Genomic DNA, 22,886 nt, shown 5'->3' on the forward strand with positions numbered 1-22,886 from the left:
AATTATAACCACTTGGAAAACTATTGGGACTATAATCCTAGGTTTTTGTCATTAAGATTTTACAATAAAATTATACAGTAAGATTACTGTAAATTAGGGTACATGGTAAAACAGACATTGTTAGGAGGCAGGAGGGAGGGCAGAGCAGAAACACACTTGCTGCTCTTCCAGATGACATGCTGTAGGTCCCCAGCACTATACCTGTGAATCATACCCTTCATAACTCCAGCTCCAGGGAATCTGACACCCTCTTCTGGCCTTGGCAGGCTCCTACACTCACATGTAGATGTCACACAGTCATCCACACATACACATTAAAAAAAAAAAAAAAGCACCTCTAAGGAATTGACTTTTTTATTTGCTATGTGACTTTTTAATAGCATGGTCACACTTATTAATGTTAAATGAAATTAAATATATGTTTTTTTAAAATCACTTTGATGTTTAATCTTAAAAGCTTCATAAAATATATCACTATCACTTTTATTTTGCATGTGCATAAATCAGTATAAGGAAACCTAAATAGTTTATCTGAATGACCTATAGTATGTACTGTATAGTTTACATATATGGATATATACTTTCGTTTTTTCCAAATTTTGGAATGTTTGCATTATATATTGTGATGTTTTTGGAGAAGGGATCCGTCTTAGTCTGGACTTTACTGCTGTGAAGAGACACCATGACCAAGGCAACTCTTATAAATGTAAATAGTTAATTGGGGCTGGCTTACAGTTTCAGAGGTTTAGTCCGTTATTATCATGGCAGGAAGCATGGCAGTGTGCAGGCAGACTTGGGGCTGCAGGAGCCTAGGGTTCTATATCGTGATCCAAAGGTATCCAGGAAGAGACTGCCTATGTTTCACACTGGGCATATATTGAGTATTTAAGACCTCAAAGCTGTGCCTCCACAGTGACACACTTCCTCTAACATGCCACACCTCCTACAATAAGCCACTGCTCCTAATAATGCCACTTCTTATGGACAAGCATTCAAACACATGAATCTATGAAGACCAAACCTATTCAAAACACCATAGGACCCAAGTCTAAACATAAAATTCAGTTATGGTTCATATATACCTTATACACATAGTCTTTTAGTGTGCCTCTATGTTGGCTGTGAGCCGTCACACAGGGTCAGGTATGGAAATTCCCATATTGAAGCTCAAAAAGTTTGGAGTTTGGTGCATTTTGGATTTCAATTTTTGAATCAAGGATGCTAATCCAAATATAATAAGACTAAAATGTTAATAGTGAGTAAAACGTTCATAGTCATTGTAGGTGATTTTTATTGAATTTGTTTCCTCTTGTAAATATTCTACAACTTGAAAGTCAGCGTAGATGTAGCACAGAGTTGTTGTCTAGTCATGGTGGAGAGACTTAATCTCAGCCTCTGACAAAGTATTTACCCACTGAAAACCAGGAGGATTAACACGATTTAGACATCACGTGTTCTAATTTTTGTTGATGATATCAAAGGTTGAGAACTTATCACAATGCTTTAAAACTCAATGTTATTTAGTCCTATTTAATTTATTTATTGATTATTTGGTTTTTAATCACACACACACACACACACACACACACACACACACACACACACGGATTTGGTTTTGGAGTTGCCTTTGTCAGTAAAGTACTTGTATCAGCATGAAGATTGAGCCTGGGTCCCCAGCTCATATGGAAGCACATTCCCAGCCAGACATGGCAGCATTCACCTTGAACTGATTCTTCCACCTCTGCCTGCCGGATGCAAGGATTACAGCACTCAGCTACGGTGCTCTCTATGATACAATGCTATGATCCCTCATTTCTATCTACTGAAGCAGTGTAGGAAACAACACTTGAAGATTCAAGTAGAACAAATCTGTGCTCCCTGGTACTAGGAAGTCTGTATTCTTTTTTTCTCTCTTCTCTTTTTCCCTTTCTTCCTCTTCTTTCTCCCTAATACATTTTTTTTTTTTTTTTTGTTTTTTTGCCAAGTTGTTGGGGACAGAGTTTAAAATTGGAGGCATAACATAATTGCATTAGACTAGGATGGTTATAATTTCCTTCATAGTGCTTGGTACACAGTCAGTGTACATTACAGGCAAATTAAGGAAAACACAAAGAATAAATGGGTTTCAGTTACTAATTGTGATTTTTTGTGTGTGTGTGGGTACTTGTTGTTTCAGCAAAATCAAAATTGGGTTTTCCATTTGAAGCTGGAAAGTTTGTGTACAGATCTTCGTATTGCCTCCACTTTTATTATCTGGGGGAGATGCAAGAATCACTTGGAAATGTTAATTCCTTTGACTCATCCAGATGTGATGAGTATTCTGTCTAGATGCCTTATTGATGGCTTTTCTCATTACAGGAAACAGTCCTTCTAGGCTGTATATCAAGCTATATAAACACGCCCATCTTGTTTTGCTTTCAAAATTGTCTTTTATCCAGAAACTAAATGGTCAATAGCTGGGTAGAAATCCTGGATTGGGATTAAAATTTTTCTACAACATATTAGTGCCTCAATATCTGGTAAAAACTTACTTTAAAAATTAATTTCAGATTCCTGAATGGAAAGCACACACTGTTCCTTTAAGATTAGGAGGTGAGGAGAATTGATTTCTTAGCAAAACTTCTTGGTTTTTACCCAGGCTCAGGAATAGAGCAACACATGTGCTAATTGTACTTCAGTTTCTCTGTCACCCTGGCATCTCCAGCATGTTCTGCCTTGCGCTTCATATCTGACTGAGGTTTACCCTGTCCTTTCCTATGACTGAAACAACAGCGTCATGATAATTTCCTAGGGTGTGCTGCTGGCAGCAAGAGCGCCAACAATCAAAGAACAGAAAGAAAACAGCCTTCTTCCCTAGTCTGTATATAGGTCACTAACTGCCAAAGACCAGCTTTGACACCATAGAGTAAACTGAGGCAGGCAGCTGATGGGAGTCAGTGCTAACACCAGTTGACAGGGGGTGGTTCAGATTCTGACAGATGCTCCTGCCTATGACATCCAGGGATTATAGAAATTATTGAGCAGATTTTTCTCTAAGGGAACAAAGTTTAGTTTGCTGGGGCTAGCATTTTCTGTGGCCTTGCCTGGCCGATTCAGTCTCTGTATCCCCCCATTAGTAGGAGTCATGATTTTCCAGATAAGATTGATAACAGTTAGTCAAATTGAAAATATCTTACAACTTGAACTTTTAGAATTATTTGAAATATAAAGACAGTGGGAGATTGACACACATACATTTATATGTGGACTTACACATACACACACATACACACACATATATGCACCCATATATGTGTATAAATATACACTTATGTGTGTGGATGTGCATGTATATGTATGTATGTATGTATGTATGTATGTATGTATGTATGTATGTTCAGCTTTTGGGTTTTGGCTCCTAAAGGCTTTGTTTTAGCTGTAGTCATATAGCCATTGCACATCTCATTAAACATAGTTGAAGACACGTTCACCTTCACTGCTGCTCTCAGTGGAAGCGATCCTCTGGCTTTATAATTGTTACTTGGGCAGACATATGCACACTTGATTGTTTCATATTCTATATTTTTAGTCACTCCACTTTGTAATGACTTCCCCCTGGGTTTTCCAAAGGAGTAATCATTCTTTTCAATGACTTCAACTTCATTTGCTTTTCTTAACTAACGCACTGCATAGGCTCAAACTCAGTCCAGAAAAGTGTTGAAGAATTGGCAATAGCAGGGCTTGCTTCTCCCTCATGGTCAGACTGTTTGCTAGAACTTTCTGCAGTTATGGAATGTTATTCCATTGTCCAGTGCATGTATCTACTGAGCATGTGAAATGTGGCTCAGGAGACAGAAAAACTGAATTTTCATGTTTTTTAACTTTAATGGACTCAGGTTCTAGGCTCCTCTGGCAGCACACACTAGGTCTCCTTTACTAGTTATGTTGATTGTTTCAAATGTGATTTCATGTGATGATGGGATAAAAGTGAGGTTGTGTGTTGCATAATTGTCAATGTGTGCCTTTAGCTAGGTGTCAAAGGAGTAGGGTTGTGGTTGGAGCCACACGAAAGTTGAAGGAAATTGTTTTCACCTGTTTACTTTGTCAGTAAAACTAAATATGGACCAAATTTCAACCCTTCATTTTTCCTCCTATTTTTCATTCTTTTTATCTTTATTTGTTGTTTTATTGTGTATTGATTAACTAATTTTTACACTGTGTTTCTTGTTAATATGGCCACCATCTTTCTACTCCAAATCTTGTTCTTACTTTTTGAGTTTCTCTTTGTTTCTTTCCCTCTTCCCCATTCCTCTCTTACAGATTCTTTACAGTTTTTCAGAAGTATACATCCTCCACAAAAGAACTTATTCTTGATCTCCCAAATTAAAAGTAGTTTCCCGTCTATTGAAAGTCGTAATTTGTGTCTTTTAAAATTACCATTGGAAAAAAACAAGTAAAAATTACCATTGGAAAAAAAAACAAGTAAAAATTACCATTTGGATGCTGAAGACATAGTTAAGTTTCCTAGCATATACCAAGCCTTGGGTTTAATCTTCAGTGTGTATGAACTAGGCATGGTGGTCCGTGCCTGTGATTCTAGCACTCAAGAAGTGGCAACAGCAGATGGTAAGTTCAGGGTCATCCTCAAGGCCCATTATGGCTACATAAGACCTTGTCAGAAGAAAAACATTGCTACTTAGTTCGACCCAGTGTCCTGCAGCTACTTATGAACATATTTGTCCACTTTGAGCTCACTGTCCAAAACTCTAATTATCTCATTGTCTAATATCCATTGTAACCAGTGTTCCAAGCTTTTGTTTATGTAGCTTTGTCCTTGATATCACACAAGGCTCTTCTTCCTTAAGGTATTACATTCATATTTTGTTTATTTCCAATGAGGAAAACAGTAAATTTTCTGAGAGTCTCTACAAACAGACTCTGCTCATCTCTTTAGTAGGGACTTAGAATCACATGGTCATCACTATTTACCAGGGATTTTTGGAAAGTGGGTATTTTTAGCTGGGTGCTTTCCATGTAAGCAAAATTGGAATTCCTTTTATAAGAAAGAATGAGAATAAGTCTTTGGTGGATAACTTGGCATACGTGTCACAGATATTAACTTTATGCTTAAAGATCTTAGGACTAACTGAGAATGAACAATTTAAGATGGTTGTGTGATAAATTTCATTGGCATAAACAGATATTACCAAAGATTAGAGGTAGACAAACTACTTTAAAAATGGCGTTCACTAGAAAATCTTCAGTTTAAAAGATGGTTCTTGAACAGACCCTTAAAAGATGGATCAGCTATTAAACAGAAGCATTTGTGTTATTTTTTTAAATGTAAAAAAAAAAAAAAAAGCTGGAGACATATTTTGAAGCAACAGTTTGTGCTTGTATTATGAGGGATAGAAAGATAGTAAGGACTGAGGAGATGGCACAGTGGGTAAAGCTTGTTATGCAAGCATGAGGATCTAAGTTAGAACCCCCAGCACTCACATAGAAAAGCTAGGCATGAGTCTGCATACTTACAATTCCAACACTATAGATGCAGAGACAAGAAGATCCTAGGATTTATTTGGCCAGCCAGACTATCCAAAATATTGTGCTTCAGGTTCAGCAAGCAATCTCTCAAGGGAATAGGATAGAGAATACCCAACCCTCAATGTCCTCCACTGGCCTCTGCATGCCATGCACACTCGTGTAAACAAGGTAGGATACATGTATTACCCCCCCCCCTTAAGAATTCAAGATGAAATAAGTTGGGATCACATGATGGGGATTTCAATGGCACCATGGAGTTTGCATCTGAGGTTATTTATACCAGCAGATCCATTGGACAGTTCTAGAAAGAGGGATCAAGTAAGGAAATAGAATACAGATACTGTAGTTTTAAAGTCTAAAAGAATAATTTGCAGATTCATTCATTATAATTATTACTCAAGGTTCTTTCTGCCCATTAGTGAAATATGTGACATTTTTTTGACCAAAGCAGTTGTTGTTCTCAACTTTGAAATACCTCACATAAAAGCTTGATACTGCTTCACTGTTCTGCTTAGAATAGTCACGTCCTAGAAACAGACTCCTGCAAAACTTGGACTTCAACATTACCAAGCAATTCTTTGTTTATCATTCTGACAAATACTTTAAATATTGTTGGTCAGTTTTCTCATATTAATAACTAAATATAATCTTCTTAATTAAAATCATTTTTCTAAGTTTGAATAATTTATAAAATGATGATTGATAACACACTAGTGCCATCTTGACTAAGTGTGCTTTTGTTATCTCTTATTTAAAGTCTGGTTTACTGAAGATGCTTAAACTTCAAAGCATATGTGTTATCTTAATATCTTTATTTATTTGATTGATTTTTCTTTTCTCTTTCATTCTTTTCTTCTTCCTCTTCCTCCTCTTCCTCCTCTTCTTCTTCCTCCTCCTCCCTTTTTTTAGACATGGTCTTATTAGTAGTCCAGACTCTATGAAATTGTGGTTCGCCTGCCTGAGTGCTGGGATTACAGGCATATACCACCATGTCCAACTTCATTTTTCCTTTTAAAACCAACCATAATACATTTTGTAGTTCATTTAAAGTAAGTGAGGTATCTTAGAACTTCCCCCAATATACTTATGAATTTTTAAAATGACACATATGTGTTCAATTGCAAATAACATTAAATACTTGAGGTTTGTCACATTTTACTTTAATAATGGTTTCAATTGCTTTTGATGGTTTTAATAAAGAGACAATTTGAAAACACATAAAATTTTCTTAAAATTACTTCATAAATGAACAACTGTGGCCTGACATACATTTCTTTAACTAGAATATCAGAGACTTTCCATTCAAAACATCAAATGTCTATTCTTTCCAGAATCTTTGCCTTAGAGCCTCCTTGTCAAAGTTTCACCAATAGGAATTTAACCTCAAGTAAGAACACAGATGTTCAGCCTGGTCTACAGAGTGAGTTCCAGGACAGCCAGGGCTACACAGAGAAACCCTGTCTCAAACAAACAAACAAACAAACAAACAAAAACCAAAAACAAAAAAAAGAACACAGATGTTGGGAGTTACTGTTCAGCCCCCTGCCCCGAGGCTGGATTCGGCCTTGGGACTTTTTTTTTCTTTTCGTGTACGTGCGCGCACACGTGTGTGTGTGTGTGTGTGTGTGTGTGTGTGTGTGTGTGTGTGTGTGTGTAGAGTCAGTCACCTTTATTAAAGGGTTAGAACAAGGCCATGAGCACTGCAGACAAAGGAGCACACGTGGGTAGCAAGTAAGTGAGTGTATTAGGTTAGTATATTTAAGGTTTGTAGTTTTTGCCATTTGAAGAAACTGCTGAGAAGCACAGTTTCTCTTCCCTTGTTTCTTCCATAAGGAAAGCACCATCTCGCTCCTGCTCTCATATAACATCCCAGATGGAAGGATGATTTATGCTTATTTCCTTTCTCCCAGTTGTACGAGTATCTTTTTTTCTTAAAGGGGAAGCCAGTCAGGACTAAGGAGACTTAGGAAGAACCTTTAAGCCTAAACTGGAATCTTCAAGTTATGTGCTAAGCCAAGTTTCTGCAGCAGTGGCCAGAGGGGATGGGCAGACCGGGCTCAGCTAGGAGGTGAGGGTGATCTAGCTAGTCTGGCTTCTTCACTCTTTTGACAGTTGGTCCTCCCTCCCTGGAAAGCATTGCCTTCACATCCTAAAATCTCCCACCTTCAACTTTCTCTAAATAGTTCCTGAGCTTCCTTATAAATGGAATGTTTGTTGTGGTTGTTTGTGCTTTAAATGCTTTCTTCTGTTTGGACTATATAACAATTTGGCTCTGCCACTCCTTTTACTGTGGTATTCCCCTCCTACTTCCCCTGGGGCCCAGACAATAAGCTAATGCTAAAACCACAAAAAGGGCAGGCATGACTGTGTTTAACATATACATATATGTATATTATATAATACACACACACACACACAGCATGGTCAAGATGGGAAGGGCATCTTGGGACAGGTAGGAGGCTGGGTTCTCTCACTGTACTTTAGTGAATTGGCTGTGTGGCATCCACAAACCCAAATGAAAAAGGTTACCAAGCCCTTCCTGGATTGAATTGGTGTGGTAGTCAGTGAAAAAGAAATACTATGATTAACTTCTTTCTTGACTGGGGAATTCTAAACTGGAGAGTGGGAAGGTTGCCTACAGTACTCATACTGGGACCCTGTAGGTGTAGGCAGGTTGGGGTTAAAAACCTAAGGATCTTATTCCCCAATCTCCCTAGGCTCAGGGTCAGTGTGTTCAACAGTCTGTATTTAGAAACAGAGGAGTAGAAAGGGGCCCATTTCTACCTGCACCCCCACCTCAGGCCTAGTAATACACGATCCCAACACAATCTCCCCAGAGCAGAAGTTGGGGACATTAAATGCTGGCTTCTCCATGGGGCTTTATCTCTGGGGCCAGTAAAGAATCTAGCAGTTATCGCATTAAGATTTCTAACTCATACTCATCCCAAGCTCATAACAAGGACATAAGAGAGGATCCACTGGCACTCAGGACTTCACCCAAGGAATAGCAGGAAATGATTCTAGCCAGTCCAGTATAGAGATACAAACCCCGGTATCTGGCTTTTCTCTGTTCCTCCCAGGCGCAGGCTGACTAGCCTGACTTTCCTTCCCCACTGCTTCCGTAGCTCATCTTCACCTTAGCTCCGATTGTAGGAAGATGCAGGTCCTTCTGCTTCCATGTAGTAAAGATGTGGGAAGAGTGGAGGGCAGGGAAGGAGGAGGAATGCACCAATTTCTGTTACATAGAAATGTCCTCCCCCTGTAGTGGGGAAATTAAACCCCCTTCCACTCCAATCTGCTCATGAGGAGAAGACACTAGATGAGTTAGACAGCCAGGGCCAGCCAGACACTGCCCCTCCAGAGACAGACAGACAGACAGACAGACACCCATACTATAGTTACTATGCATCTAACCATGGCCTCTCATTTAATTACGCCTGTATTGGCTAGTCTGTGGTCAGAAGACAGACCTGTGACCATGAGGACGATGTTATTTTAAGTCCCTGAATTCACTAGGTCTCATTATATAGGATTACTGTGGCAATAGCTGACCAAAAGTTATCCTGAAATACATGCATATATTCTTTAAGATAAAACATTATAACTTATCAGCTCTGCTAAGTTAATTGAAAAATAATAATTCGTAACACTAGTTATGGGGGGAGAGGGAGAGGCCATGGCGAGGGTGGCTTATGGTACTACAGTCTGCATACAGAACAGTTAAATGGTGGCCGGTGTAAATTTTGCAGAGGTAAAATACCTGGAACAAGGTATTGTTTTTGTTGTTACTTGGCTTTGTTTGTTTGCTTTTGTAAAATAATTCTATACGTGAGGATGAGTGGTCATAGGGCGAAGTGGCTTAGAATCTGTGGGGTTCCTTCCCACATGTGAGGTAGTCCGCACACATTTACTGAGCACTTAATGCTTCTCAGGTGCTGCTGAACTGAGAAATAGTGTCAGGGGAACGAACTGACTGACTTAAGTTTCATAGCTAGGAAAGGGCAGCTTAAGGTCTGACAGGATATGTCTCACTAAAAAGATCACCTCATTATTATAATCGTATTCTTTATGTTCAGCCTGGTGGAACTAAGGAGACATAGTTTATAAAGTCACACGTGTAGCACTTGAGAGTGAGATCACACACAATCCAGATGGCATCAAGAATCCTCAGCATTCAGAGTTCAACTGCACTGAGTGTAACCCTTCAATCCTTGTCTAACTTTGAGGGCTTATGCATTTCCACAATTTCCAGGCCTTATCCTCTGGTGTTCCCTCTCAGTGCCCCAGAAAGTGACCCTAACTTGACATGTCATACAAGAACAGTGCCCCACCCTTTCTGGTCTTTACTGGCCACACCTTCAAGCGTCTTAGTTTGCTGAGCGTCCTCTTCCATAGACTGCAGTGTCCTCACCTCCTCAAATTCCTCTTCTCTTTTCTAGAAACATTTTCTTTTGAAGCCTTGGTAGTCTAGAATCCAACTTCAGGACTAACGTCCCCAACTGGAGTATCAACGTGTATCTGCATTCTCTGTATCTCATTAAAAGCAAAACCAGCGAGACTCTTGGAAAACAGCATGAGTTGGAATTAGTCCATTAGTCTGACAGCCTCCGCTGAACTGAATTTTAATTTTAAAATTGAATTGCATAGAATTCTCAACACTGACTATCGTGTTCAATTAACCTTAAATGGTGAGAAGAGAAAGCATCTAATATAAGACAGTACTAGTCTGTTCTTAGACTGGAAATGATAGTTGATTTTACATAACTAAGGAAAAGGCTTCTTTAGAATTAGCTAGCTTCCCACTTCTTTTCTAAAAATGTGATTTACAAAAACTACAGAATCGGTCTGGATGTCAGCATTTCCCTGAGGCTGACATTTCCAGACCACATTCCCCACTAGCTATTCAGAGTGAATTTCAGGAGTTTGAGAACGGGCTTTGTTTGTGAGATCAGAATTTAGATACTGACACAATTTTAAACCGTGTAGAGCACGTTGATCTACAACTCTCAGGAATAGCTAAAAAGCTATTCTCTGTCTCAGGCCATACCAGGCCCACCATCTCATCTCACATCGTTTGCCACTGAGATTTTAATTCTTGTCAGGATTAATTTTTTTTTAATGTGAGAAAGCTGACTACCATAACTTGATTTATCTCTCATACCTACTATAATTTTAATTTATTCATCTTTAATTTAGGGACCAATACCTAGTAATTTGTCAAGCTTAGACTTTTGAGGAACTCATTCTTTCTCATATTCCATGATCCTAGAGGTCTGGGGTTTTTTAATTGAGCATTTATTAAACAAAACATTGCATTTGGGAATGTTTGAATATATAAACAATAATAAAGTAATAGGCAGAGAAAGACAAGGCAGACCCTGCATGTGAAGTATATTTCAAGAGCCATGGTTTACCTCTCATTCCTTACATGTTAAATCCAAAGTGTGCTTGCTCTGCTTCCTTTCAGAAGTGTTGGTAAGGGAGCCCGTGAGATGGCTTAGCTGGTAAAGGCGCCTGATGACCCAGGTTTTATCCCCAGGATTCCCATGGAGAGAGGAGAGAACTAACTCCTGCAAGTTGCCCTCAGACCTTCACACTTGCCTCATGAAAGGTGCATGCACACATATGTGTACACACAGAGAGATACACAGTACACACACTTGAATACATAAAACATAATAAAAATAGAATAATTAAAGAAGCGTCTGTAGGGATCACATGAAAACGAGAACTGTGAGTGTCCTCGATGGAGCACAAGGTCATCTGATAGCCACTGTCGTAGCGTGGCTGGAAGCTGGCAGTCCTTAAATCATCAAGCTCGTCCTGTGTAGTTGGAGCAACCAACCTTGTTTACAGAAGTGAAAACACATGGGGACTTGTTATCTCACATGATCAACACCCCCAGCACTCCAGGAAGTTGTCTGTCCTTGGGCAAGTGGGCCCTACACGTTAGTGCCATTTTTAGTTTTTAGATCTCTTAAGCTCTACTGTAATTAAAACATAAGTAACTTTAGCCCTCACAAAAGAACTGTGTATGATTTATCACTGAAAGGGATTATTTATAAACAACCCACTTTATTTTTAACTATTTAAGGCACAGAGATTTTTTTTAAGGGCTATTTTAAAGTGTTTGCAGTTCACTGCCCTTCCAGATGACCTGGGTTCGGTTCCCAGGACCCACATAGTGGCTCACAACTGTCTGTAACTCCAGTTCCAGGGATCCAGTGACTCCAATGTTGACCTCCGCTGTCACTGCATACAAACAGGGCACATCAATACACTCAGGCACACACATACATATAAAATAAATAAATGTTTTAAAAACATTTGCTGCAAATAAGATTCTATAAGTTTTTAAAAAATAAATGAGTGGCAGGATCATTGTCTCCTGAATAGTTTGTCACATTTGATTTCTAATATGATTTTTTTCACATTTTATGAACATTATTGTTACAAAATTCTACTTCTTTGTTTTTGTTGCAGTTTTGCATTGCTAACTTTTTGACCATAATTTTAACTTCATATTCTGTATTAAATTACTTTTAAATTGCCAGTAATACTTACCTTTGATAGGGTGTTTTATTTGTTTGTATGTAGCCCTGGTTGGCCTCTAACTTGCTGTGGATAATGTTGAGCTTATGGTCTTCCCCACTCCACCTTTAAGGGATAAAACCCAGGTTTTAGTGAATGCTGAGCCACATCCCAAGTGTTATCTGATAGGTTTTACAGGAAATAGGTAATATAGTATTCATACTAAAGAGAGAACTTACAAACAAGAACTTCTCCCAACTAGTAGTCATTATTTTTGACTCTGGAACACTTTGAGGATTGCTTCCTTACTTCTTTCTTTCCTGGACAACTTATAAAACAAGCTTTCAGTTGTGTAAATGGAGTATGTGAGATTAAAGAAGAAAGCATCCTGAAAGATGCCAAGTAGAGAGAGGTACTAACCCACATCAGTCTAACACTGCATTAAACTCCCCCCCCCCCCCCCCCCCCGGATCTGGTTACAGTTGCTACTTTGGTGCCTACTCTCTGCTAAATATTTAGAGAGCACATGGGCCAGTTTGTGAGAAAATGAAATCTTGTATAAACATGCTAAACTCCATTGTTTTTAATTTGCTGCAGAAACCCAAGCATGGCAGGAGTGTGGCCTACTGTGTTACTATAAATTCATATCATGTCCTGGCTGCTTTGAGATAGTTAACCCCACATTTGGATCCAAAACTTCAAGATAAGTCTGGACCAATCTTTGAAGAGGTTGAGCACTGGGAATTTTTATGCATTTGGGAGGACTTGGATTTTCTGATAGACAGTCCCTTGTTATTTCTGGCTTCAGGCTTAAAAGGGCAGAGTTAGGCAGGACAAAGGATTTACAGTACTGAACTTTCAATAATGTGTTGATGTCAGGAAAAGAGTCAGAGCCATTTCTGATAAGAAACAAGTGTTAATTTTAAGCCTCTATGAATGTACTTTCTGTGATGGCTCCTGCAAAGTAACACAGAGTAATTCAGGGGCTGTGAGTCACAAGATTGTTTTAGTAACCAATCCCTAAGCGAAACCAAAGAGAGAAGAAGCAAATACTGGAGGAAGCGACAGAGGTCAGCCCTGAAATGGAACACAGAGTCCTTTACAATTTCACAGTCCTGTCCCAGGTTTAAATTGGGTGGTGGCTACTTTCCTGTGAAGTTCTTATGCCCTATTCCTGAACTGTGGGTCAATACTTATCAATACTGTTGAAATCAGCATAGGTCAGAATTGCTGCTAGATTGGAGCTTGAAATTATATTGAAAATCATGAATTATTCCTGATACCCAGCTGAACCCAGAATGTCCATTTTGATGCTTAAAAAAATGTGGGGTGTGTGTGTGTGTGTATACATTCTGGTTTAAAATTTTTATCTACATTGCTATTTTATTGAAGGTACATATTTTCTAGAGAATTTTGCAATATTAAATGTCAACTTCAATTTGCAAATTGAGTACTTGCTTCAGAGTTTTAAGTTTAATTAGTTTAGTGTTGTGGTTTATATGACTTTAAATCCTATGCATTTAGAGTATCTTTTTTCAAATAATGAACAAGTTCTTGTTTTCCCAAAGGGCTTAGCTGAGCAGAAGGTGTTGAGAACCTGGATCTTGTCCAGCTTTCCCATAGGAATTAGCAGAGAAGTTACTTATTTTGTCTCTCATCTGTTTCATTCCACTATCAAAACATACATATTAATTCTGGCCTCCTTGCTCCTGATTGAGTCATATATAATAGTTTGTGATAAAACCTTAAAATATCAGAAGGAAATGGTATATCTAAGGCTTTGTCAAACCACAAATTATTGTTCTCTGTGTGACTAATGATAGAGACATTTCATAGAACAAAATCATGAAAATTACTATCGTTAGCATTTTATCTTCATACATATTCATACCTTTAAAATGTATCCATTCATATTTGGTAAGTATTGTCTATAACATGCTAATGTCTAATGATGTTAGTCACAGCTTAAAAATTCCGAAATTGAGATTCAAAATGACCATGTAGGAATGAACTAGGGCAGTACTCAAAGCTACAACCCCAATTTTTCTCTGATTTTACATAACTTTCAAAACATGCACTCTGAAAATGAATTTCTAGCTGTCCTTCAAGATAAGGCAAGATGACATGGTGCCTATAAAACTAGCGTCTCCTAGATACAGAGCAGTATGAACAGGCTTAGATATTTGACTATAGCCTCTTCCTTTGTGAAAGAAAAAGAAAATAACGAAGCAACAAATGACCTTCTCTTTTTGAAAAATGATTCTATTTATTATGCCCTCATCACAGAGAACAGATCTGCATCTTAGAAGCAGATCTGAGAGGAACAGATACAGGGGACCAAGAGATCTTCATCACTAAGCTAAGAGACAGCTGTGAAGCCTAGGGAAAAGGATAAACAAGGACCATGTAATGGCAGCAGCTGACATTTATTGAATAGTATGTTTAACACAGCATTGTGGATTATCTGTATAGTTGTGTATGAAGTGGGGTCTGCCCTTATTTTTACCCTTATTTTGAAGAAAAGGGCCGAGGTGTATAAAAATGTGCACAAGGTCATACATACATGTGCTAGCTTTCAGACACGGAACCTGCAGGCAGAAGCCCCCTTAATTTGTATCCTATGCTGCCTTTAGGGATTTAAAAATAGTTTCATTTAGAGAAGCTATTGGCATCAAGCCTCAAGTCTTAGTTATAAGTTGTTTTGGAAATAACCTAAACAGTCACATAATTCTAAAACTGAAAGAATGAATAGATGGCTAACAGTAAGAAGCAGAGTGGTCTATTCCAACAGGCATTGAATACTGAGTACTGTTGTGTCTCCTATAGAGGGTCAATCCTAATACATAGTCTTAAGAACAAACTCAGCAAGTGAAAACTAATCCTGTCCCTAGACAACAAATCCTGTCCCTGAAGGACTGGAGTAAAATCAGGGCATAGGCAGGGCACTCGTGATAACAGATTATCTCTCCTGCTGACTCTGGTTTAGCTCCAGTCAGGTGCACAGCTGTAAATTTGGGTTAATTTAATAGATTCCACTCAGGAGAAGGAAGAGCAGCACCAGGCCATAGAGTTCCAGACTAAAGAGTCATTTTACTAATTTTACTAACATTGGTTTTTTTCCCCCTCATGACAGCTTCTGCAGGACATGGCACCAAGTAGCAGTGACATTCGATGTCCAAGGGAGATGGAGCAGAAAGATTACGTACATGTTTTGATGTGCTTATTTCACATACAACAATATGTGGCCCAGATCATATGGTCATATGGCCCAGATGGTTATTTTCTTTTTCTAGAGCTACGTGTTACATATACTGACCATAGATTTCATATGTAGATATTTTGGACAAATATCAATAAAACAGGTTTATTAGTGCCTAAGTGTGTATGTCCTTGGCATACCCTATTCTTCCTTCCAACCCCCTATTTTCTGAGAGCCTCAAGCAAGCCCGTTAAAAGATAGCGCGCCCCTCTTAACCTTGCGCTCCACAGCATTGCCTTATCGCTTGCAACGGTGTCCAAACCCATCAGGAATGACCCAGCAATTGCATTTGGGAAGCCCTTCAAAGATAATTGCTTTAAAACCCAGCAAAATCCTGTCTATGGCTATTGTAAAGACAGTAAGAGCTCTTGTTTGAGATGCCCTTAGCCAGCTTAAGGTGCACCTTATTCTTTCTGAGTGCCTCACTTCTTTAACTCTTCTACCTAAAGTCTATACTAAACCTTTCTTCACAACTGGTCTTGTGAACTGAGTCTTCAAGTTCTTTTCTACATTGAAGGCAGGACTTCTAGGTTTGCCTGATCAAGGTCTCTAACACACTATGCCAGTTCCCTTAGGCTACACAAACGACAGTGTTGAGCTGCCTCTGTAACCTATTTATTCCACCCATATGTTATTAGTAACGATATTGATTGGTTTATTATAGGTTTTCTAAGTGTCTCTTGGTACTACTATAATAGGTTTACTAATTATTGCTTGGTATTGATTTTTAGTCTGATTCTTTTGCAATCAAATATTTTATTTTGCATGGGTTTGATAGCTGGAGAAATGCCCCAGTACTGGCTCCTCTTGCAGCTGGGTTTGGTTCCTAGCACCCTCATGGCATCTTACAACCAGTGGTGACTCCAGTTTAAGGAGATTTTGTAGGTCACAGAGGAAGCCCCAAGGTCTTGAGTGAATGTGTTGGCGAGAAGGATATGATGCTGTCAAAACCTTTAGCCTCAGCTCAAGAGGAAAATGACAAAGCCCACTCCCACTCCGTGCTCACCTGAGACTCAGAGAGAAATAGCTCAGTTGTTCCACATCCCCAACCTCTAGGCTCTGGGAAATGGCAAAACCTTCGTCTGGTCCATGTAGTATGTCCAGGAAAAGTCTACCATAGCTTTCTGTGCCAGATATTTCCAGAGAAAAGACTGTTGCTCTCTTACACAAAGTGCTCCTGTAGAGATGAACTCACCCTGATTCCTTAATCCAGCCACACATAGGAACCTTGCCTCTTTATTTATCTGTAGGCAATGACTGAACTTACTTCAGATGTATTCAATAGCCCCGCCTGTTCAACATTGAAAAATCAATATGCTGACCTTCCAAGGTGCTGTGGTTTCTCTATCTTAGAGCCCAGACCATTTGACCCCAGATTTCGTCTGTGTTTGTGTGTCATTTCTTCATCCCTTTGCCCTAGTCAGGTCTATCTCTGAAGCCATGCTGGATGCAGGATCCAATCCCCTCTTCTGGCCAGGAATACACATAGTACATATATGTATCGGCAGTCACTCATACATATAAAATAAAAAGTTTAAAGCTTTTATTTTACATAAATTTGATTTTTAAATTTGTTGCAGTTTGCTTTCACATATGGTTGATTTTTTTTTTTTTTTAAATAATGATCTATCCCAATTCAAAAGCAATGTATTCATTCTGCAACTTTGGAGTAGAGTATGGTTACATATGACTATTGGGTCACATATCCAAATCTTATTCATCCTATAAATAATTTTGTCTGATGAACTTAAAAGAAACTACTTTTTTTATTTCTCACTATGGGTTTTTACCTCTGTTTTATTTCATCAATATCATTTGATAAGTAACTTTAGATCACATTATTAGGAACACTGAAATGTAGAATTATTATTGCATACAGTAGAGCTCAATTCTTTGAATTTAATTTTTATTCACTATTAGTGTGTAGGGTTATGCAGAAGCTCAGGTGTGTATGATATGTGCATAATTGTGGCATGCATCTGCTGCAGTGCACATCTGGTCAGAGGACAGCTGTGAGGAGTCTATTCTCTCTTCCACTGCAGCATCTGAACTTTTCATCGGGCTTCCATGACAAATACCCTCATCTACTAAAGTTTCTTGCTGATCCAGTGCTCAGTGTTTTTTTAATTTCTTAATACACCTATTTTTAACTATGCTTTCTCCTTATGGTGACCTTTGTTTCCTATATAGAAATGCTATATGATACTGACATATTTTCATCTAATATATACTTAAGATCTAAAATTATAGCAATTATAATATGCACTTAAATTCTGTTAAGTATATCCATGTATGCCATTTAACTCTTCTTTATTCATTATATGTCTTAGTTTCTTCCATTTGGGATCTGAATATTCTCATTAATATAGAATGTTGATAAAATTTCTTTACATAAAGTGAAATACATTCCCCCATTCCGCTTCTAGGGAGTAATTTCATAGGTAGGGAATTTAGGGGCATACATATGTATGTGTGCATGTGAGTGTGCGTGTGTGTGTGCGTGCGTGTGTGTGTGCGTGCGTGTATGCGTGTGTGCGTGTGCGTGTATGCGTGTGTGCGTGTGCGTGTGTCTGTGTGTGTGTTTTAACAGCTTTGAAGATATTCCATTTTTGTTTTGCTTCTCATTCTGATTGTGGATAAAATTTGTTGAACAACTTTGTTAAAATACGAGTAATTAAGAATATAAAAGCTAAAATTAGCAGCATCTGGGCACTTACTTTCTGGCCTGTTTCTTCTGTAGCTTATGGGGCTGTCTGTGTGTATATATTTAGGGACTCATATGACTTTGTTATTTTTTTATGGGGAAAAGAAGACCTCTGATCTCCAAAAACATCTTTGTAAATCTCATCCCTAAATTATAAATTCACCAGAGTGCCTTTACACATGACATACTGATGCACTGCCTCAGAGGACCTACCATCAAAGCTTCTTGACAAGCATCCACCAAGAATGTTTCGACCTCATGTTGCTCAGGCTTTTGCCAAGTTTTCAGAGGTCAGCTGCCATGCTGATCTTCATGGGCTGTCCTGCTTTTTCAGGAATGTCTCAAAGGGATCCTGCTTGAAAGAAAAGATGCCATACTGTGACCTTTTGCTGCTTATAAAGAGAACAAGAATGGCCTCTGTCTTGTTCTTTTATCCAACTTCAAACAAGCTCCCAGTTTAAAAACAGAAATGGAGCTGATGAAGTCATCCACAGAAAGCCTCACCCACATATTTTCTAGTCTAGAATGAGTTTAATGATGAAGATGTCCTAGGAAGGTTGAGGAGCAAAGCATCTGCCAGCACACGACACTTCCCATTCTCCAGCTCCGAAACAAGATTGCTAATGTCTGATGTGAGTTAGTGGTGTGTATTCAATGATGTGCTATGCTTCCTGTTAGAAATACTGAACTCATGATGATTAAGAAGCTCAGGGAGTTATCTAAGCCACCAGAGTTGTAAATGGCAGGGTGTCACCACAGAGGAATCACCTGTGGTGACATAGGCAGGGGGTATGGCACATGAACTCTCATGGTCAACAAAAAAGCCAAATGTGCTATTTTTATAACAGAATAAAGAATAAATGAATATTTTGTATGTGCGTCATTTAAAATTTAGAGTGGTTCCTAGAAGAGATTTGTGACTTGGGTGGTCCAGAGACCTGGAGTCTTGTCATGAGATGTGGGAGCTTCTGTTCATGGTGAGGTTAGCTTTGCTTTCCTCTGTGTGGTCAGTAGATGCTGGGCTCCTGCAGTGTGGCAGGTGGGATGAGGGTGCTCAAAAGGGATGTGTCGCCAAGAATCCCCTCAGGACTGCATTTCCAGTCACGATCACCCAACTGAAAAAAGAATAATAACTTATTAACTTAGAGTGGACCTCACACAGAAACCCATCCACAGTTGAAGTTAGCTATCATGTTAAGAGGAGAAAAAAAAAAAAAAAAAAAAAAAAAAAAAAGGTGGTCTCCTAAAAGCAGCACATCAGACTCTTGTGCCCTGAAGGTCTTCCTAAGCACACTGTACATTCTCATTTCCCACCATTGAGTTCTTTTGTTTTGGCTGGATCTTTAAAGCAAAAGCATCCCTGCTTTATCATACTTATTATGAGTTGAAATTTCTAAGCCTGTAGCCAGATAAAATCTCCAACTGCACAAGGATACAAATGGGTAAGCAACTGGACGGTGTTCTGAGAGACTCTCCAGTAGCTAGGATAGGAACACAGTGGCACCAAAGGTTGGAAGACTAGAGCCTCTGGGGCCTCAGTTACCTAGTAGTCGTCATTGTCCCTCATTCTGGTTCCCAGATTCAGGGACTTAAACTGCAAAATAAGAAGATCCCTTTCATCTTTGACATGGAAGTTGCAGGAAACTTATTTTGTTTCAGGAGTGTCCTTGTTAGAGTAGAGCTTTGTCTATTTCTCCTTCACTTTCATTCAGAAGTCTTTATTTCTGGGGTGTTTGTTCTTTTCCATTCTTCTTTTAGCTAACTGGAGAGCAAGTGTTACTGACATTGTCTAAAGAATAAATTTTTGTTAGCTTATGAGTAAAGAATATAAGAATAGCACTTTCTGCCAGCTTTGAAGATCTGAGTTCAACCTAGGAACCACGTGATGGTAAGAGAGGACCTACCTGTCGAGAGCCGACTTTTAGCAGAAAGCGGCTATCAGCTTTGCAGCCATCTCGAGCCATATACCCTGATGTGAGACTTGTTTTTCAACAGCCTACAACAGCCGAGCACACTCTGATAAACATCTTGTTTATCCCACAAATCTTGTTTTGCTGTTTAGTGCCCCCAGCTGCAAGGCGCATGTGGTATCCATGCCTGCAAGGCACATGGTGCACGTGCTATCCACACTATACACACCTGTAAGGCTTATGTCATATCCACACCTGCAAGGCACGTGGTATCCACGCACCTACAAGGCACGTGACAAAGTGTATAAATACCCCGGACTTCCCTTCAGAGAGAGAGAGACAATAAGTAAGGGGAGAAAATTAGGGAGAGAAAAGGAGAGACAATAAGAGAGACATGAAAAGAGACAATAAATGGGACTTGATCCCACACCCTGTCTTGTCTCCATTCTTCGAGTCTCTTGCTAGACCCTGACCCGCGGACCGGAGCAACAGAGCAGTCCCCCAAAGCGTGGGGCAGAGTGGGCCGAAACACAGTGTCCGCCAAGCCAGCAGTACGGCCCCGACACCTACCCTGCCCAACTCGCAACTGCTTGTGATTGACAACTAATACAAAAGACATTTCTAAGTAAGCCTGTTCAATTATAAATCAATTAATCTCTAATATAGGCATATTCTTGACACACTGTTAAAAGATGCCAACTGACCCTCATCTAATTTCCACAGAACTAACAATTTTCTAATGAAGTACGTTCTTGGATTGTTCTAAAATTACTGCCTCATTTAAGTGTGACACTGACCTTGAGCAATAAATCCTCTACTAAGACAGTATATTAAAATATGTACCCATTGCTCAGGAAAGCACACTTGAAAATGGTACACCGAGAAAGATTAGCAATACCCTGGCCCTCTCAGACTGTCTTAGACCTTCTTGAGACCTTCGCTATTACGTTGTCCCTCTAGCATCCAACAGTGAACTGGAGTAACAATAGTTCTATGGATTTTTTTCCCCTTTTGACTCTGTATTTCAGAAGTAGAATAATCATAACTCTTTTTTTAAAAAATGATTTACTTTAAATTAATTTAAATTATTTATTTTAAATTATCTGTACATGTATATTCATGTGGTACAGGTACCTATAGAAGCCAGGGCTCCTAGATCCCTGAAGCTGGAATTACAGTTGATTCCGAGCCACCAAATTCAGGTCCTCTGAAAGAACAGCACATGCTTTTACCATTGAACCATCTTTCCAGCCCCACATCCTTCTTTTGAATAATGAGGTAAAGTCTTAGTTTAAAGAATAAAGTGGCAACAAATCTCATCATAAAATATGTTGCAAATTAAGAGTATGAAATAATTTTACACAGCATAGAAAAGAAACGAGCTGTGTACTTATCAGATGCCTAATAACTGTGCATAATTATTGCATGCTTGGAAAAAGTAAGGGCAGGTTGTTGTGTTGATAACATTTCAGTTAATCTGTTCAAATCCATGCATATCATTATAAACATTGGTTTCACTGCATAGTCGTAGGTTGTGTTGATGTACCACATTTTCTTTATCTATTCTTCAGCTGAGAGACATCTAGGTTGTTTCCAGTTTCTGGCTACTGTGAAAAAAGCTGCTATGAACATAGTTGAGCAAGTGTCCCTGTGGTATAGTGGGGGATCTTTGTAGTATATACCCTGGAATAGTGGAGCTGGGTTTTAAGGTAGAACTATCCCCAGTTTTCTGAGAAACCACCAAATTGATTTCCAAAAATGGTTGTACAAGTTTGCATCCCCATCAGCAATGGAAGAATGTTCTCCTTTCTCCACAGCCTCACCAGCATGTGCTATCACTTGAGGTTTTGATCTTAGTCATTCCAATGGGTGTAAGGTGAAATTTTAGGGTCATTTTGATTTGCATTTCCCTGATGACTAAGGATGTTGAATATTTCCTTAACTGTTTCTCAGCCATTAGAAATTCCTCTGTTGAGAATTATCTGTGGGGGATCTGAGACTCCTGAAGGCTTCTTCTCAGGAAGTCCTAGCCCAACAGTCTTGTAAATCTCCAGCAGTATATGCCAAAGCATAGAAGTAGACCAAGAACATGACATAATTCTAGGCCTTAAAGGCTTTACAGCCTACAAGAGGAGCTGGTGAACTAAGGGATACAAAATGCACTAATGAAAAAAAAATCATAGCCTTTAACTTCATAGAGAATTAAATGTTGTCATAAGAGGTGAAAGACAAACTAATGGAAGGAACAGGGCAGACATACTATTAAGAAGGTGATCAGGAAAGGATGCATCAGTGACATAGCTGAGGACCAAAGAACATAAAAGAAGCATTCTGAAAAGAGGGAACTGTGAAGGACAAGGCTTGGGCCAGTAGTAAAGACAGCCACAGTGCCAGGAACATTCGAGGAAGGGGAGGTGACACTTGGCAGTATGACTCCTAAGAAGGAAAAAAAAAAAGTCAAATTCTACATAATGAAGAAAATTTCAAGTGTGGTTTTTACTATATTTGTTCTAACTTGATTTCCATTGCTGTGACTAAATACTCTGACAAATGTCAACTTGTGGAGGGAAGAGATTATTTGGCTTACATTCCCAAGTCACAATCAACCATTGAGGGGAGTCAGGGCAGGAAGGTAAGCAGGATCCCAAAGTAGAACCCATAGAAGAATGATGCCTGCCGGCTCACTCCCTAACTAGCTTGCTTAGCTAACTTTGTCAGCTAGTCAGAATCACCAGCTCAAGGAATGGTGTCTCCCACAGTGAGCCCTCTGAGGGAATCAGAAATCAAGACACTGCCCCAGACATACTCACAGGGCCAGTCTGATCTATGGGATCCTTCAGTTGAGAGTCTCTCTTCCCAAGTGATGCTAGTTTATGTCAAGTTAACAATAATAACATGCACAATACCTGTTTCACGTCAATATAAATTGGAAAAAATTTAAGTTGAATCATATACTAGA

The 22,886-nt window shown here is 39.1% G+C and overlaps 1 protein-coding gene across 4 annotated transcripts in view; it reads left to right on the top strand.

The window, feature by feature from the left end:
* Positions 1-22,886, top strand: part of Acyp2 (acylphosphatase 2) — a 137,569-nt gene that overhangs the window by 81,283 nt on the left and 33,400 nt on the right. The window contains exon 4 of one of the 4 annotated variants that reach the window (XM_076937961.1): positions 15,188-15,432. The exons of the other annotated variants lie outside the window; for them this stretch is intronic. Within the exon in view, the coding sequence (XP_076794076.1) occupies positions 15,188-15,269 (82 nt within the window). The 3' untranslated portion in view covers positions 15,270-15,432. Of the gene's footprint in view, positions 1-15,187; positions 15,433-22,886 lie in introns of those variants that run through there. 4 annotated transcript variants of the gene reach the window in all.

This window comes from Arvicanthis niloticus, chromosome 7, assembly GCF_011762505.2.
Source record: "Arvicanthis niloticus isolate mArvNil1 chromosome 7, mArvNil1.pat.X, whole genome shotgun sequence".
NCBI lineage: Eukaryota > Metazoa > Chordata > Mammalia > Rodentia > Muridae > Arvicanthis > Arvicanthis niloticus.